The sequence below is a fragment of the Scardinius erythrophthalmus genome (assembly GCF_964197995.2).
Source record: "Scardinius erythrophthalmus genome assembly, chromosome: 17".
Taxonomy (NCBI): domain Eukaryota; kingdom Metazoa; phylum Chordata; class Actinopteri; order Cypriniformes; family Leuciscidae; genus Scardinius; species Scardinius erythrophthalmus.
Window position 1 is genome coordinate 6,811,974 of NC_138237.1, and position 18,646 is coordinate 6,830,619.

An 18,646-nucleotide genomic window follows, 5' to 3' on the forward strand; every position below is an offset into this window, starting at 1 on the left:
CAATGGAGATCATGGAGATCTGAGGTAAACAATACTACAGCTCAAGAAAACTGAGGTGATCTTTCTGTTTGAGGTGATCTTTCTGTGTTGGGTATGTATTATTACATATTACTATCATATCTGTAGTTGTGTCTTTGTATACTTTGTATACTCATAAGTCATTTAAGTCATATTTATAGGTATTACATCTAGCTAACGTTAGCTAGCAACCGTTTGCTATCTATGTTAGCTAAGCTATTAAGCTTAACATCAACAGTATTCTAGAGTGGACAATGTCATATTCAGAGTATACAGTGGGGAGAACAAGTATTTGATACACTGCCGATGTTGCAGGTTTTCCTACTTAAGAGGTCTGTAATTTTTTATCATAGGTACTCTTCAACTGTGAGAGATGGAATCTAAAACAAAAATCCAGAAAATCACGTATGATTTTTAAAAAATTAATTAGCATTTTATTACATGACATAAGTATTTGATCACCTACCAACCAGTAAGAATTCCGGCTCTCACAGACCTGTTAGTTTTTCTTTAAGAAGCCCTCCTGTTCTCCACTCATTACCTGTATTAACTGCACCTGTTTGAACTCGTTACCTGTATAAAAGACACCTGTCCACACACTCAATCAAACAGACTCCAACCTCTCCAGAATGGCTAAGACCAGAGAGCTGTGTAAGGACATCGGGGATAAAACTATAGACCTGCACAAGGCTGAGACGGGCTACAGGACAATAGGCAAGCAGCTTGGTGAAAAGGCAACAACTGTAGGCGCAATTATTAGAAAATGGAAGAAGTTCAAGATGACGGTCAATCTCCCTCGGTCTGGGGCACCATGCAAGATCTCACCTCGTGGGGCATCAATGATCATGAGGAAGGTAAGGGATCAGCCCAGAACTACACGACAGGACCTGGTCAATGACCAGAAGAGAGCTGGAACCACAGTCTCAAATAAAACCATTAGTAAAACACTACGCCGTCATGGATTAAAATCCTGCAGCGCACACAAGGTTCCCCTGCTCAAGCCAGCGCATGTCCAGGCCCGTCTGAAGTATGCCAATGACCATCTGGATGATCCAGAGGAGGAATGGGAGAAGGTCATGTGGTCTGATGAGACAAAAATAGAGCTTTTTGGTCTAAACTCCACTCGCCGTGTTTGGAGGAAGAAGAAGGATGAGTACCACCCCAAGAACACCATCACAACCGTGAAGCATGGGGGTGGTAGCATCATGCTTTGGGGATGCTTTTCTGCAAAGGGGACAGGACGACTGCACCGTACTGAGGGGAGGATGGATGGGGCCATGTATCGCGAGATCTTGGCCAACAACCTCCTTCCCTCAGTAAGAGCATTGAAGATGGGTCGTGGCTGGGTCTTCCAGCATGACAATGACCCGAAAGACACAGCCAGGGCAACTAAGGAGTGGCTCCATAAGAAGCATCTCAAGGTCCTGGAGTGGCCTAGCCAGTCTCCAGACCTGAACCCAATACAAAATCTTTGGAGGGAGCTGAAAGTCCGTATTGCCCAGCGACAACCCCGAAACCTGAAGGATCTGGAGAAGGTCCGTATGGAGGAGTGGGCCAAAACCCCTGCTGCAGTGTGTGCAAACCTGGTCAAGAACTGCAGGAAACGTATGATCTCTGTAACTGCAAACAAAGGTTTCTGTACCAAATATTAAGTTCTGCTTTTCTGATGTATCAAATACTTATGTCATGCAATAAAATGCAAATTAATTACTTAAAAATCATACAATGTGATTTTCTGGATTTTTGCTTTTTGCCTCTACATGCTTTGTAAGAGGGAAAACCTTAAAAATCTGCAGTGTATCAAATACTTGTTCTCCCCACTGTAGATGTCTCATGTGTATTGAGAGTAGCATTGTAGTTGTTACAGTAAATTAACAGGGTAAGGCCACGTGAACATGTCCCATTGACCTCCATTCATTTTGTCTATATAGGACAAATGAATGGACAATCTTGAAAGTTGAATTCTGAGAAATGCCCAAGTTGCCCAAAGCGCAAACAAACAACTTTTACTTTGATAACCCTATAGAACATGTTACTGTATAAAAGGTCACTGTACTCAACATTTCCAGGTCAACCTTTTGGGAATTAGACAAAAAATTGCACATTTTTCGTAATTTTGCCAAAGTTCATGTGTTAGGTGGCACCCCTAAATCTCAATGAAATTCCTCAAAACTTTGCAAAAGTCATTTTTATGTTAATTGGAACAAAATGCAATGCCAGCCAAATTGATATTTTGAAATTAAAATTTCCCATTCAAATTTGATGCACCCTAATATATATATATATATATATATATATATATTAGGGTTGGGCGATATGCCCCATTTTCATATCGTCCTATCGTCAGCCTGTGAGATCGGCGATACACGATATTATCGTGAGGGGGGCGGGACTTACTTATTTGATTATTAACTTGCTTATTTACTCATCAATTTGCTTGTTTTATTACTTCATTTAAATGAGAATCTTTTTCTATTTTGCTAGCAAAGGTGGAGTGTTTATTAATAGGCTAAATCAGGTTATTTCCTGGTATAGTGAGGTAAAAAAAAGATCCTAATCATTCTTGTATCTGACCATTCTTGTATATTTCAACATGTCAGCGGGAAATTTACGGACACACATTATCCTTCTCATGCCGTTACAGATGCAGCATTTTGACTGTAGGCTGCTTCTGCACGAGATGAGAACACGTTTTAATTTATTGGGTCAAGAATGTCCTCCTACCAGTGCTCTCTCTGTCTGGATGCACTTCACTTATGCGCACCGCACTTCAATAAGCCCAAATAACGCGGGTTTTAAATGCCGGGAGAAATCAGAGGCAAAAATCTAAAAGTCGATCGGTTATAGGCTACGCCTACTTAAACTTATGACTTGACTCTGATAAAGGAAAACGGGTTAATCCGTTTACATGACCACATGCATTGTCAGTTTATTCAGCATAATCGAGTTATTAACGTGCATGTAAACGCGATCATTCCCTGAAAACGAAAGCAGAAACGGACTGCGCTTTCGCTGCATTAACGGCGCGTTCTCTCAGAGACGACGGATATAACGGTAGGCTACAGCAACTATCTTAATTTACTGGCTTAATATTTCTCTTGTGGACTTACATTATTGACAGTGAAAAAATTAGAATAATATTTCTTGTTAAACAAGTTTGAAGTTGCTTGTGATTTTCACAGATGGCAGAGTTTCACAGATATGCTTCGTGAACTAAAGACTTTATTAGGCCTAGGCCTATATAATTTTATTGATATTATTATTATAATTAATATTTTGTAATTGTACTGTTTTTAGTGTTATTAGTGTCATTAAATATTTTGTTAATGTACTATGGAATGTGCCGCGTCTTCATCTTGGCTCTGTATAAGAATGATGCGTCTGTTAAAACAAGCACTCTTGACAATTTGTGAATGGATCACCTTGCAATTCAATTTCGTTGTGGGATGTAGTTTTTTTTTTTTTTTTGTCTGTTTTAAAAATATTTTCTTTGAGGAGTCCTCATACGCGCGCGTCGGTGATGTCGCAAGTGTGGTTATGTGGTGATGTCGTTATGAATTTAGGCAAGGCAAATATAATTGTAGTTCCTAATTAATTTAATAACTATACTAGCTTAATAATAATAATAATAATGATTTAATACATTAATGGGAAAACGAGCCAATTATCGTATTGATATCGTCAAAGGCATCTGCCATCGGCGATATCTCAGCATATCGTCGATACACGATACTATCGTCTATCGGCACAACCCTAATATATATATATATATATATATATATATATATATATAAATAAAAAGTAGGGCTGTCAAAAGATTAATCGCGATTAATCGCATCCAAAATAAAAGTTTTTGTTTACATAATATATGTGTGTGTACTGTGTATAATTAAATTTGTATATATAAATACACACACATGCTTGTATATATTTAAGAAAAATTTGTAATTTATATATAAAAAATGTATATTTATATATAATATAAATTATATATAAATATATACAGTATATGTATGCAAATATTTCTTAAATATATACATGCATGTGTGTGTATTTATATATACAAGATAATTATACACAGTACACACACATATATTATGTAAACACAAACTTTTATTTTGGATGCGATTAATCGCGATTAATCTTTTGACAGCCCTAATAAAAAGGGCATATTTGGTATCCTATAATAAGATCACAAATGTGGTTTAATTAAGTAAATAGGGGCATTTTAAGCACTGAACAGTAAGCAGGGTTCGTACACCTTTTCAAAGGTCAAATTCAAGCACTTTTCAAGCACTTTCAAGGTCCATTTTAAAGCTTTTTCTAGCACCTTACACCACCGTAAATTACACACCAATACATAGTCAAAATTATTATTTAGTGTTTTTATCACATTAAAAGAGATAATGATATAAACAGCCAAAATTGTGTTTCGTAATAGCAGTAGGATCAGATATTTTTTTATTTTTCAAAATGTATCACGCGGCCAATAAAAACAGGCCATCCAAACAAGCGCGGAAATCAAAATGAAAACTCCGCCTGCTTTTGCTCTGGCCAGCGTAGCGCAAATCGCTCTGTATCTGAAGGGCTACATTTTATTTCTCCATTTAATAAACAAACTATTGAGTCAGATGGGTATTTGTTGTGAAAGAAACACAGTTACAATTTCAAGCATTTTAAAGCATTTTATCCAAAATGTAAGCACTTTTCAAACCTTGAAAACACTACATCAAAATTCAAGCATTTCCAAGGATTTCAAGCACCCGTACGAACCCTGAGTAAGATACACACACACACACACACACACACACACACACACACACACACACACACACACACACACACACACACACACACACCATCATCATCATGATCAGTGTAATATGGTTCTCATTATAGACAGGGTGGAACACAAGGACACTCTAGAACATTCAGAGTGGGTAAATCGATCTGTCCTTTGAATACATACAAACACACACAAACACTGGAAACATGCAGGAGGCAAGCTGAATAATGCAGTGCTGGTGTGTTATCTCTCTACAGAGATTTACAGATGTGTGTGTGTGAAGGGCGTCATGATTTCATGCATGAAGGTGTCCTCCACTCAGGTGTGTAAATGACAGCGGGTCACACAGAGGTCTGATGAGACACACGGGCACTCAGGGATCATGGAAAAACACGTAAAGGGAAGCGTGTAAAAACAAAGGAGCAAAATGTCCCGTTTTTAAGAAGATGTGTCGAGTTAAAAGTAGTAACTTTGTACATGCTACCCTTGCTAAATGACTTTGTTTCATAAACGACGAATTTTGCAACACTGACAACTAAACTGAATCAACAAATGAACTGACTCGAGCTGAATAATGACACTATTGTCTTCTGTAGCTCTGCTTACAGCTGAATTTGTCTCATTTGATGAGGTCTGCATCACTGATTCTATTATTTTCCTGTTTATTACTGTGAAGCTGCTTTGAAACAATCTGTACTGTATAAAGCGCTATATACATAAAGGTCAGGTGGTATGATTAATTGTGCTGATATGTTTGACAGCATTGACAGTCCTACTTTTTAATTCTTGAACTTCATGAAAAAAAACGTATGAAAATATTTGTGTGTATAAATAAGGACTGCGACACCTCATTGTTTGAGTCAGAGATGACCTTCACACACTGTATGTGAGAGACCCGTCATATATCACGACAATAACACACGCACACACCTCACACTGAGACATGCTTTATCACTTAGTATTTGCAAGACAGAGAAATCCAGAACAAAAACAGTTCTTCTTCGGTACTCACAGAAGCGGCACTTCAACGATGAGATGCACCAAATTACAGACCAGCTCCTCCAGAAGATCCTCACAGATGGAGTCTGTTAACACACACACACACACATCACGGTCAGGTCAGAGACGGGAACGCTGACACATCAGCAATGTAAATATAGTCTGTGAAAAGTTTCTTTAGGTCACTGGTTCTGTATGTTGCTCATTCTGTTTGGTCAGAGATGACATTTATACTCAGATGTGGGTTGCGACACATCAAACAACTGAGAAGCTGTCAGGCTGAACAGACCAGATACTATAAATGCTCTAAAAAGCGCTTTCATTTTGTCTTTCGGACATTATTATTGATAAGCACGATGGAGAGAGGACAGGAAATGACCCGAGTGAGTCTCAAACTTGACACACATGAGCTTCACTGCTTCATGTGTCTTGGTCTGATGCTGAAACGGACCTTCAAAACACTAACTTTATCTTCTTTTGTGAAATCAAAGATGGGAAATGTGCATCAGGGTTATTAACAAAAACTGAAACTATTAAAAACATTTTTGTTCATTTAAATAGAGAAATAAAATTTAATATTAATATTAAATTAAAAACGTAAACTAAAACTAAATGAGAAATGTTGTCCTGGACACTAACTGAAATGAGTTTCTAAGTACTGAAATGACTAAATAAAAATATATAAGAATTTTAACTGAACTAAATAGTAATATTAATATAAAAACTAATAAAACAACAAAAGCACATAATAAAATGACTAAAAATTAAATAAGGATATTTTAATTAAACATGAAATAAGTTAACACGAAAACTGAAAATATACAAATAAAAGGTAACTCAAACTATAAATAAAAACTATAATAATATAAACATAATACTAAAATAACACTGATGTGTGTTTCTTAATGGACATCAGATATAATATAACAAAATAATACAACCTAAAAAAAAAAGACCAACTTTGTGGCCTGATGAGGATTAGTGACTAATGATGATTAGTCTGGGTTAGGGTTAGTCTGGGTTAGGGTTATGGTGGGGTTAGGTTATGTTAGGTTAGTGCTAGTCTGGAGTAATTAGATCTAAAAAAAGATCAATATATTTAACTATACTTTATGGACACTGCCTCTTTCATCTTGGAACATTTACCATTATAAATTTGATATATAACTAATAATAATAATAATAATAATAATAAATAAGGTTTCGTTTAGGTGTAGGGTTAGCTGTTAGCTTCACATAAAAACAATGGTAATACTTTACAACAAAGTCTCAGTTGTTAACATTTCATTAGTTAACATGAACAAACTATGAAAAATAATAAGTGCTACCAAACTAGCATTTATTAATTTAGTTTATGTTAATTTCATTCATTATTCATTAACTAACATAAATGCTGTAAAAATATCGAATGCTTATTGTCAGCTCATGTTAGCTAATGCATTAACTACAAAACCTTGTTGTAAAGTGTTACCAAAACAACAACAGAAATGTTCTCATTTAGGTAACTAGGTAAATATGACTAGGTACTATATGTGTGAGGGTCAAATATAATTAAACATGTCAAAAACTAAAATATAAAAATAAAAAATAGAATGAAGCTCATTCATTTGTGTGTGTGTGTGTGTGTGTGTGTGTGTGTGTGTGTGTGTGTGTGTGTGTGTGTGTGCGTGTGTGCGTGTGTGTGAGATACCGTAGGTTCCTGGCGCCCTCTCCTGGTAGGAGAACTGTAAGTGCAGCTCTTCTTCACTCATCTCCCTGATGAAGACCTTCAGCAAACAGCGCACCAGAAACAAAGCATTATGGGCCTGCCAGATGAATAACTGACTAGAGAGAGAAAGAGAGAGAGAGTCATAGATAATTATTGTCCTACAGCAGCCTGTGAACTGTGGCCTGACCCTGTCAGTGGTTTTGGATCATCCTTGACTAAACCAACACACACACACACAGGCTGTCAGGCGTCTGTAGTAGTTGCTATATCATTACAAGTTCATACACTGAGAAACAGCTCACATGTGCAGCTATGACAGTGTGACTGAGGGTTTTATCTCTGCATAGTTCAGATCAGAGCACATCATAAATATTCTCTCAGAGGATCACAGTGTGACGGTTCACATGCACGCGCTGTAGGAGCGCTGGGTCACTCCCCGCTCTGGATTCAACAGCAACACTTAGAGCACAAACATCAGCTCTGGTGGTGTGTGTGTGAGAGATGCTGTGGCCTGCACCGATGTTATTCCCATGGGAAAATCATATCCAAAACATCTTAACGGTACCGTCCTGAGTGATTAGTTAACGTGCCCTGAATATCACGACTGTGTGGGAAAAGATCTCACAGATATTCTGAGCATCTGAGAACCACAAAAACAAAAATCTCATCCGCTTTCACACACAAGGTGTTACTATATACTATACTAGCGGTTTGAATCTGTTCTTGCCTCACGATTTGATTATAAAATAATTCTCGGCTCATCTTTTCCTCAAATTCTTTTATAAATAATAATTATTAAGAATCGCATATAGTTATTTTTGGCATTTTAAATTTACTATTAAAAATAAGAACAAAGATGCAAATAACAAACAGTAGAATAAATACGAGTCAAGTCAATATAAGAAAGGAACAAAATTAAATTAGTGCATTAATTGTTTTTTATATATATTTTTAACAGAAGCATTCAAGTAAGAAATACTACAGAAATTAAATATTTAAATATTAAATGAATCACTACATAGTCTTTAGTTATTAATTACAAATAAATTGATTATTATTAAAGCTACAAAAGTGATTTAGTCAAGAGCAGTGAGTGATTCCCTCTTTTATTTTGATGTTTAACTAACAGTAATGACAGACAGTAGCAGGTTTATTATATTATGACTTATGCACGGATCCAATATAAATGTTACACATCAGACCCCCCCCCCAAACCATTTACATTCACTTCAGACATAACTGACTAATGTTTGCATGAATACTCGCCAATACAGAAATAATTGTGCGTGTATTTGACCATTTAAGCACAATAAGCCGCTTCAGATATCTCATTTTGATATCACATTCTGTCTTTCAGCGCGCGTGTACTGCATTGAAATCTTTTCTGTGGCTTGTAGAACTTATTCACATCAGCGCCATCTTTGATTTTTAATGGGAATGAAAGCGAGGCTGTGAGGGATACACATCTCTTCAAAAATGTGTTTTTGGATTGTTCTGCTGATGAAACACTGGAAAAATATCTTTCCGAGACATTTCAGTTGACAAAAAAAAAACCTCCCAACAATATAAGCTGTGGAAAACTGCAAGTAATCTAGAAGCTTTACACAGCTTTTTACAGCGGATGCCACTGGAAACACGGCAAGACTATCCCTCACAGCCTCACTTTCGGACCTGTCATGGCGCTGCTCTGAATAAGGTCTATTGAGCTTAATAACTTTTTAACATCAAGCACATTCTGCATCGCACTTTATTTCCTCATTCATGCATGTTCTTTTCGTAAAAAACAAAATATCAGACAAGTGCTTTGCTTACGAAGGACATACACACAATTTTTTTATTAATATAGCTTATAATAAGAGTATTTTTTGCTGCTTAATATTTGGGATGAGTAGGATTTTTAAAAAATACTTTTATTGGGCAGGGATGCATTTAACTGCTCAAAAGTGAAAGTAAAGACATTTATGATGTTACAAAATATTTCCATTGCAAATGAATGCTGTTCTTTTGAACTTTCTATTCAAGAAAAAAATACTTCTACCGAAATATTAAGCAGCAAAAGCATCGATTAGAACCATAATTAATAATTGAGCACCAATAATTATTGATAATATTATTTAAATCAGCATATTAGAATGATTTACAAGAATGATCTTGTTTGATTAATTACAATAAAAAACACATGTGACTGGTTTCTGCATAAACATGGAAAGTGAATAATAAATAAACATGAAAGAGCCATCATTTAAAATAAAATATTTTCTACGCAATTATTTGTGATGTTTGCTCGAGAAACCATCATGTAAGTACAAGTCAGTTTTCATGCAATGGATTTTGGATACTGTGTGTCTTCATATTATTCATTGTTTATGGATATTTAAAACAACATACAGCTCTTATATGCACACATTAGTGAAGACGTATCTCACTTACTCTTGGCATTCTGTGGAAATCTTCAGTTCTTTGGTTCTGCTGAGAAAGACTCTCACCAACGCCCCGAAGTTCCCAGACCTGGGGTTGTTCTGAACTATAAAGGGCCGAGACAGAAGATCAAAAACACAAAACATCATTTCCCATATGAAGGTCGTTTATGATAAGTGCTACTAAACCAAATCAACAGAATGCATTAAGGATTCCTTGTGATTTAGTGGTAAACAAACTAGTCAATAAACGCAATAAATTACATACAGCACATCATAAAAGCAGAGTTGACTTGGGATCGGTTATCATTTGAATGGTGTGGCTTCATGCGCACACAGACCTAAATTACAGAGCTTTATTTCACAGGACAGTGGGTTTGAAATCAGTGTGCGTCTCTTTGTACAGAGGGCTGTAATGAAATGGCAGTAAATTACTCATACAAACACACATACTTAGAGTCTTAGCCAGCGGGACGACAGCCTCCTCCAGGAGTTTAGCATCAGCACTGCAAACACAGAGAGAGAGAGAGAGAGATAAACGTCATATGAGAGAAGTATCAATGAGCCACTCAAGCCAGGGTTTTACAATGAATCTAACATGGTCAAGAGATGCTGTTAGGCACGACATGAAGTGTTGAAGTAAAATCATGAAGGGAAAGCAATGATAAAGGAAATCATTGTTCAATAAATAATGAATAATATTTACAAAAAAACTAAAAAAAGGGTTGCATGCATGTAAAATGTAGGGCAGATATTAATTTTACATTGTTGGTCATTAAAAGTAGTCATTAAAACTTCAACGAGTAAGTAAACACTGCAATGAACTGATTAGAAGATTATGTCTGGATACAGCTGAGAAGTTCAAGATGTCAGAAATCACAATTTTCTGACCTAGTTTTCATACTGAATTTGTTAAATATGTTAAACTGTATTGACAACAACATTACACATCAGAAACATGGGATTTGTGTCTTACGACATGAAACATAAGTGCACTCTAGTCATGCAAAGTGCTGAATAATGCAGCTTCAACAACTTCAACAACAAGTCTATCATAATGAACATGAACATTTCAACAAAAGATAGAGATGCTGAAATAGTGTGTGTGATGTGAGATTCTCTGGCTCCCTCTGGTGTCCGTCCCTCATATAACCTTCAAACTGAGAGAGCGACAGATGACCTAACCTACATCCACCTGGGGCCTGTACCATGAAGCCGGTTTAGGTGGCTAGCCAGGTATGTTTCAGTTTAGTTTGCGCCAACCCTGGGTTTTAGGCACCATGAAAGTGGTTTGGCTTTTAGCAGTGTTCATCGCCGCAGTAACTAATGCTATGTTCCAGGTAAGAGGTTGCAAACCAAACTTGGACCAATCAGCTGTGAGCAAAGTGACACATGTCTGATGCGATAAAGTGACTCCACCTGTTCCTACTCCAAATTAAAGGTCACGACATAGCAAATGATTTTTAAAGACAAAATAGTAATGCTTATTTCAAATAATAATTCTGTGTGATTTAGATATTATTTATGTAATTATTATACCCTTAATCTATCACACATGCACAATTTTAGTTTATCAATTATTACGCACAGTTTAAATGAAAGAATATATAAAGGTAATATAAATACGCTTTAGAATCAATAGATAAAGCTATAAAATGACTACATGTGAGCTTAAATGTTCAATTTCAACTTCACAGCTTTTACTTGCACTGATATTTAAAGACTTTTTCTATTAGTTGTTCCATTTCATAGACAGCCATTTTCTTCTTACTGTGTACATTTGTTTAAATTCTTAATATTTTTCAATCTCGTAGAAGAAGTGAATCGCAGTGTCACTCTTTCTCAGCATGTGATTGGCTGTTCACTGCTGATGTCACACCTAAACTCAGGATCAAAGCCTGAGTTGACAGAGAAAGTTGATGATCAGCATCATGGTACCAACAAAGCTTGGATTGGTTTGGTTTTGTCAACTCAAAACTAATCCTGTCACCCTGAGTTTGTTCATGAGCTCATCATGACATCAACAACACACATCTTCAGACAGAAACCGGTGAAAGTGCAATCAATTACTGTACATTAGCAGTTAACTATTACAGGAAAAACACTAAATATAATGGGAAAGACATTTAGAAAACAACTTTAACCTTCTACTCAGTCATCATCACTCATCAACCACATTAACTTTGGAAATAAACAGCAGAAACATCTTCTACGGTCAGCTAGTATTGTATAGTTGTGTGTATGTTGTTTTTTCAGACATGTTTCACAATACAGCGCTGGTGCGACTTTGCTTCTGTTTTGTTAAAGAAATTTCAAGTGCCCTGGGAGTGTGTCTGTGGTCATATAAACGAGAACAAGTTTTCTTGTTCTTTATATTTTAATTTGATAAATTGACAAACTCACTGCTTCTCAAAGAGGGGGCCTCAGCGAACTTCCAACAGGACGCCTAAAAATTATTATATAATAATATATTACAATAATCTAACTTAATAGATATCTAACATAAACCAAGACATAACCAAAAAAAACTATTTCTTCTTCATTTCTTTTTTTAAGAACATTCCAACTTCTAGAATCACAAAATGATTTGTAGTTAAATTACATATGCCAACACTCCCAGTTTCTGTTAATATGTTGTTAAGTTAATTATGTTAATATTATATAGGGTGCCTTCGAATATTGTATTGAACACTAGAGGGCCTTTAGGTCAAAAAGTTTGAGAATCACAATACAAAACCTCCCAGTCCACATAGAGAATTGATTTATAAACTAAACTGCAACAAAAAAGACCTCGTTCAGAATTAATCATGATGCTTCCATCACAATTATGAGCACTAGGGCTGGGCAAAATAGAGAAGCTAATAAACCATCATCTTAAAGGAGAACTTGGTAACTTTTTTAACTTAATAAAACTGTCTAGAAATCATTTGGATGGTTAAACAACCTGTTCTGGTGATATTGGTGACTTTCCCCGCTCCCCCCAGCGTTCCCAGGCGGAAAACCAACCTTGCAACTTGGCCACTACCGTCCCGGCAAGGTAGAAATTGGAAGTCTCGTGAGAAGCGAGAACTAGAACGAGAACGAGCGCGAAACACAAATTGCTTTACGGCAATTCGACATAAACACACACACGCATGTATGATGCATTACCAGATTACCCACCTCGGTACATGCCTCGGTAGACATAGCTCCACGCGATACAGTTGGCTTGCTCCGATCAAAACAAATGCACATGAGCAGCGGTAGAGAGGGGGAGGAGGCCGCCGCAAGTGAGTTTTTTACGACTGTGTTGTGAAATATACACCCTCCCACAGCTGTAGGGGGAGCTCGTGGGGAAAACATGCGACAACTAAAGGGAAAATCAGCGAAGAAGTGACTAGAGTTCGCTAGAGTTACCGAGTTCTCCTTTAACACAAACAAGACAAGGAAGCATTTTAAAACTAGTCTAATCACACCAGGCATTAGGAAACTTAATGGTTAAAAAGGCCCTGTTTACACCTGGTATTAAGATGCGTTTAGTGGACGACGCTAAATAAAAGTGTAAATGGGGACTTAAACATTTTGAGCTTGTCCACTTTCAACCACTTCCAGAGGTAGTTGAAAACACATTCGACCGTAGTGTAAACGCTCATGTGGTCTAATACGTTTAAACAGCCACAAAACGCCGCCTGCTCTCCGCCTACTGAGCAAACATTATGGGAAGCGCGCGAGCCAGATGGGATTTAACGTTGTCGGCTGGAGACCCAAGTTTGGTTTGAAGACGAAAAACGTACCAAGCACAATGTTCTCTCAGCATTCCTGAATTCTAACAGCGAGATCTTGCGGCTGTCAGAGCAGAAACAAAAGCTGATGCTCTTCATATGTTTTTCAGTCATCATATGTAAATTGTGAGAGCTTATTTTGTCCATTAGATTGAAAGATCTGAAAAAACACATGCATTTACCCGCTCATAGACCCTCCCCTTGAAGAAATCAGGACAGAAGTGGTCAAAAGTGGACAAAAGAGGCGGATTAAAACACCAGGTGTAAACGTGAATGCGTCTCCCTGATCTACTTGTGATCCGATCGACAAAAACACATCCTAATACCAGGTGTGAACAGGGCCAGAGACAGCAGCACATTACAATATTCAATGTGTCGTCCAGCCCATGAGCACATGATCAACATACAACACATCCCACATTAACATGTCAACATCTGTACAGTATTTAGCATCTTCAAGAGGGGATTGCTACTCACTTTACATGCTTAAAAGTTAGCCAATAAGAGCAGGGCTCATTTGCATGCCTTAGTCCACATTAATAGACAGCATTTTTTGTATTTGTTTGACATTAGTATTATAGTTTGACTAGCAAAACTATGTTTTTTTAGCACAACATAAAACATGCACGCTATATCAGAGACGGACAAATTTGTGCGAGTTTATTTTATTTTGTAACTTACAAATTTGGGAAGATGGTGTTGCATATTCAAATGCACATTATAAGCTATGCAAACACTGTTTGTGAAGTCGAGTTTCTTTGAAACACTGAATTTGTCGTGACTCCTTTCCTATCCCAATTTAAAACTCATCCGATCTAAACTAATCACACACAAACAACCTATTTTTCCTACTCAAAATGGCGATTTTGGCTGAGAGATAAGTTTGCATCCCTGATATGTGAATGAATGTGAGTGTGTGGGACATCAGTGATGGGGGTCAGAGGAGTGTCTCACCTGCTGGTGGGGCTGGTGAAGGTGAAGGAGATCAGCTGGTTCCAGAAAGGCTCATTCTCCGATATGGCGTCTGGACCAATCAGATTGCGGATGCTCTGGCTCTCCGACAGGTCGCTCACCTGACTGGTGTTTGCACCCATCGCCTCCAGAAACCACGAGAGACTGCCTCAGAGCCTCATCGCCAGCCAAGCAAAACCTGGAGGATCATGAGAGCAATCACTTCACTGAGTAAAGTAATTCGTTTGACAAATAAGACATGGAGGAGGTACTAAATACTTAAGCAGGAGTCCACACACTTGAAACAGGTTTGATGGGTAGACACAGCCCTAACACACAAACACACACCTCTTTGTTAAGCACACACACCCTTTACACACACATTGTTGACGTGCCACTGGTTCCCTGATGTGGAGTGTGAAACTCTCTTCAGAAGCTGCCGAAAAGCAGTGAAGGTTTCGTTAAACATCCTGGTTAATGTTAAATGTGATCTGATCAGAGAAGATGACGTGACCTCTCTTAGTCAATAACAAGGAAACTCATTTATTTTGTGTCTCACAAACCTGAAGAAAGCTCTGGTGTTAAGATCCATTTGTCATTTTACAACTAATCAGTAATAACTTTAACCTTAATTTACATTTATAAATCAAAAACAAGTTGATCATATGTCATCCCAAAATCTGAAAGATAAAATGAAGCAACTACATTTTGCATAAGAAAATGAACACCACACATTTGTATTGTAACATTATTATTATTTATCATTATTATTATATATAATGCATCCAGATCTGAGTTACTTCAATTCTCATGACTGAAATACAGTATATGTTAAAATGAGTATAAAGCAGTTTACTGAACACTACCTAGATATACACTACTTAACTATTTTAAAATAATATACAAATGTTACACATTATATTACATTGAGAATTCTTTGTTTTAGGATAAAATATGACCAATTTTTTTTATTGTAAAGGCTGTAAATTGTAACATACAGACACACACACACATATATATAAATATAGATATAATTTGTATAACAGTAACGAGATACGAGAGTACAATTTTCCAAGAGAATTGGGGGAATGAAAAAAAATGCCACTATCTTAATAGTAGTCTCAATTCTATATTAGTTTAGGAATATAAATATGACTTAAATAAGGTCTTGACAGATTTTGGTGAGATTCGGCTCAAGATGCTCAAAGGCACAAACAATCATGATGCAATGGTGCAAAATATCTTGCCAATTACTAAAATCAATAATGAATTAAATGCCAATCAGATATGCTATCAACATTACAGGTGACAACAGACTACAGGTAAGTACCTCATGAATAACCTACAGAATACAGGTAAGTTACACATTTACAGACTAGGTCAAACACCTGCAGGACATCAATGCTTAGACTGCAGTCTGTATGAACACAAATACTGTCTAATATACACAGCCTATGATTTCACACAAGGCTGGTGAAGACTGATTAATAATATGTCATTCAAAACTTCCTGTAAATAATGGAATTAATTCACTTAGACATATTTGGGCTTTCCTCAGAGGGCTGTCAAATAACTCACTTCACAGCTTCTATATCCACCGCAGATAAAATCACTAGAATGCAGTTAAATATTCATTTTATATTATTATATTATGGTATGCAATTCCCTGAGTAGAAGTTAATAAGTGTCCAGTAAGCTATACACTTAGCAACAATTAGCTTGCAGACTCGAGTGAATGGAGAAATCCATTATAAACCCGTTAGCTTCAATGCTGACATGCTAGCAGGCTAACGACAAGAATAACTTACCTGGTGAATGTCAGAACTGACAGCGCCTCAGAAAAGCCACTCGCGTTCCTTAAGACAAGCGTTTATGTATTTTCAGAAGGATAACAACTAAATGAGTCGTAATTAGTAATGGTAAATTTCCAGTAAAGTGTGTTTAACAGTGTAAGTTTGAGCTGTATTGACTCTGTTAGCTCTGCGTCTCCACGTCACCACTGACGCTCGTGACATCCCGGGCACGCGCAGAATAACCCTCCAATCCCACTTGGAGAGGCGGAGAAACTCATGAATATTCATTAGAATCCTTAAAGACGATTGCCACGTAACGTAAGCAAGCACGATCTTATTAATATTCAGTAGTACATTAGCCTCAGATTATAGCCATATATATATATACATCATATATACATATATTGCCTATTATTTAAAAATATCTATGCGTAGCAGGGTTCATAAATTCGCCACCGTGAAAACGAGTAGATAGTGTAAAAGCGTTGTTATTAACGATTCAGATACACTACTTACTTAGATATGCATAGGTAATATATAGTTTTCAACATTGATAATCAGAAATGTTGTTGTTTTTTAGCTTCAAATCATCATATTAGAAGTAATGATGCTGAAAATTCAGCTTTGATCACAGGAATAAATTACAGTTTACAATATATGCACATAGAAAGCAGTTATTTTAAAGTGAAATAATATTTCTGCTTTTACTGAATATTTGATCAAATATAAGCAGCCTTGATGAGCAGCCTTTATTCTCGTGATTTATAGTCTTATATATAGTAATAATAAGCGTTGGGGGTAACGCATTACAAGTAACTTGAGTTATGTAATCAGATTACTTTTTATAAGTAACTAGTAAAGTAATGCATTTCTTTTCAATTTACAATAAAATATCAGAGTTACTTTTTTCAGATTAGTAATGCAAGTTACTTGTATTGACTGACAGTTCTCCTGTCTCCATGTTGAGAGTAATCAGAAGTGCATCCTACTGTATTTTAGTTCTAGACTAAATGTGAGCATGCATTTACTCATCGCTCTTGCACAAAAACAGGTTCAGTTGGCTATCCTTCAAAATGAATAAAAACAGTGATATCTTATAATATGTCTTATTGTTATTTCTTAAGACGCTCACCAGTAATGTTTTTTTCTAAGGCACGTTTTAAAGGTCCCGTTCTATGCCCCTTTTCACAAGATGTAAAATAAGTCTCTGATGTCCCCAGAGTGTGTATGTGAAGTTTGAGCTCAAAATACCCAACAGATCATTTTTTACAGCATGTTTAAATTGACATTTTTTGGGGCTCAGAAAAACGAGCCGTTTCAGTGTGTCCCCTTTAAATGCAAATGAGGTGCTGCTGGACGACACAGGGGGCGGAGCTTCATGAGCTCGTGCTCAGTCTGTCAGGAAAAATTCATCTCACGGAATGATGATAATATCAGAAACTCTCAGTAACGGCGTTCATTTCGAGTCGGACAATAATGCCTACAGAGTCAGATTGCTGTATAGAGATGAAACAGGTATGGTTTAGTAGTTTAATTACGGTTATTATAACGTATTTGTCATCTGCTTGTAGGCTATGTATCCATTATTTATTAATAGCCTAAGTTACAAGTCTGCTGTCTGAAAGATGATCAAACATATACTGATAGACGAATCCGACGAGCGTTCTGTGTAGGCTGCCATCTTGTGTAGGCTGCCATCTTGTGGCGACGCCATTACTGAGCTGTTACTAGTATGTAAACAAACCTCCGTGATAACGCAAACGCACCCTCGATGACAGCTACAGCCAGGCAGTATGACTTGTTGGGTTGATGATGTTAGACAGTGGCCTCCAGTCACAGATGAAGGTACAAACGATCTTACAGATTATTTATGAAAATAGCTTGGCAATAACTATGCTAGCTAGGCAAGCTAACGAGGAAACTATTAAAAGATCTGTCCATTTGGCAACAATAAATTAATTAATGATATCAAATAAACGAATTCATGTTTTTTATTTTGTGACCATTATTTATCTCATTTTCACATTTCAAAAGGAAAGGGTAAGGTACAGCTAACTGCTAGCGTTGTTGGTTCTCAGTTGTTGTTGAGTCACAGTCAAGCAAATACAGTAACGTTAATGCTACTACTGCCCCAACGCGAGAGGCGGTATTAACATTAAGTGACATGGCATCTGACGCACAGAAGCCAATGGCACATGTCACTATGCGTATTG

At 36.8% G+C, this 18,646-nt stretch overlaps 1 protein-coding gene across 2 annotated transcripts in view; it reads right to left on the reverse strand.

Moving 5' to 3' along the window:
- The window catches only part of dym (dymeclin), an 83,038-nt gene extending 66,370 nt beyond the window's left edge, over positions 1-16,668 (reverse strand). The window contains exons 1-6 of one of the 2 annotated variants that reach the window (XM_081390453.1): positions 16,449-16,668; positions 14,644-14,839; positions 10,382-10,434; positions 9,942-10,035; positions 7,494-7,627; positions 5,817-5,889 (exon numbers count right to left, since the gene is read on the reverse strand). In XM_081390453.1, coding sequence (XP_081246579.1) covers positions 5,817-5,889; positions 7,494-7,627; positions 9,942-10,035; positions 10,382-10,434; positions 14,644-14,783 — 494 coding nt within the window. In that variant the 5' untranslated portion in view covers positions 14,784-14,839; positions 16,449-16,668. Of the gene's footprint in view, positions 1-5,816; positions 5,890-7,493; positions 7,628-9,941; positions 10,036-10,381; positions 10,435-14,643; positions 14,840-16,448 lie in introns of those variants that run through there. The other variant, XM_081390454.1, reaches the window with a different exon arrangement.
- Positions 16,669-18,646: the final 1,978 nt, after the last annotated feature.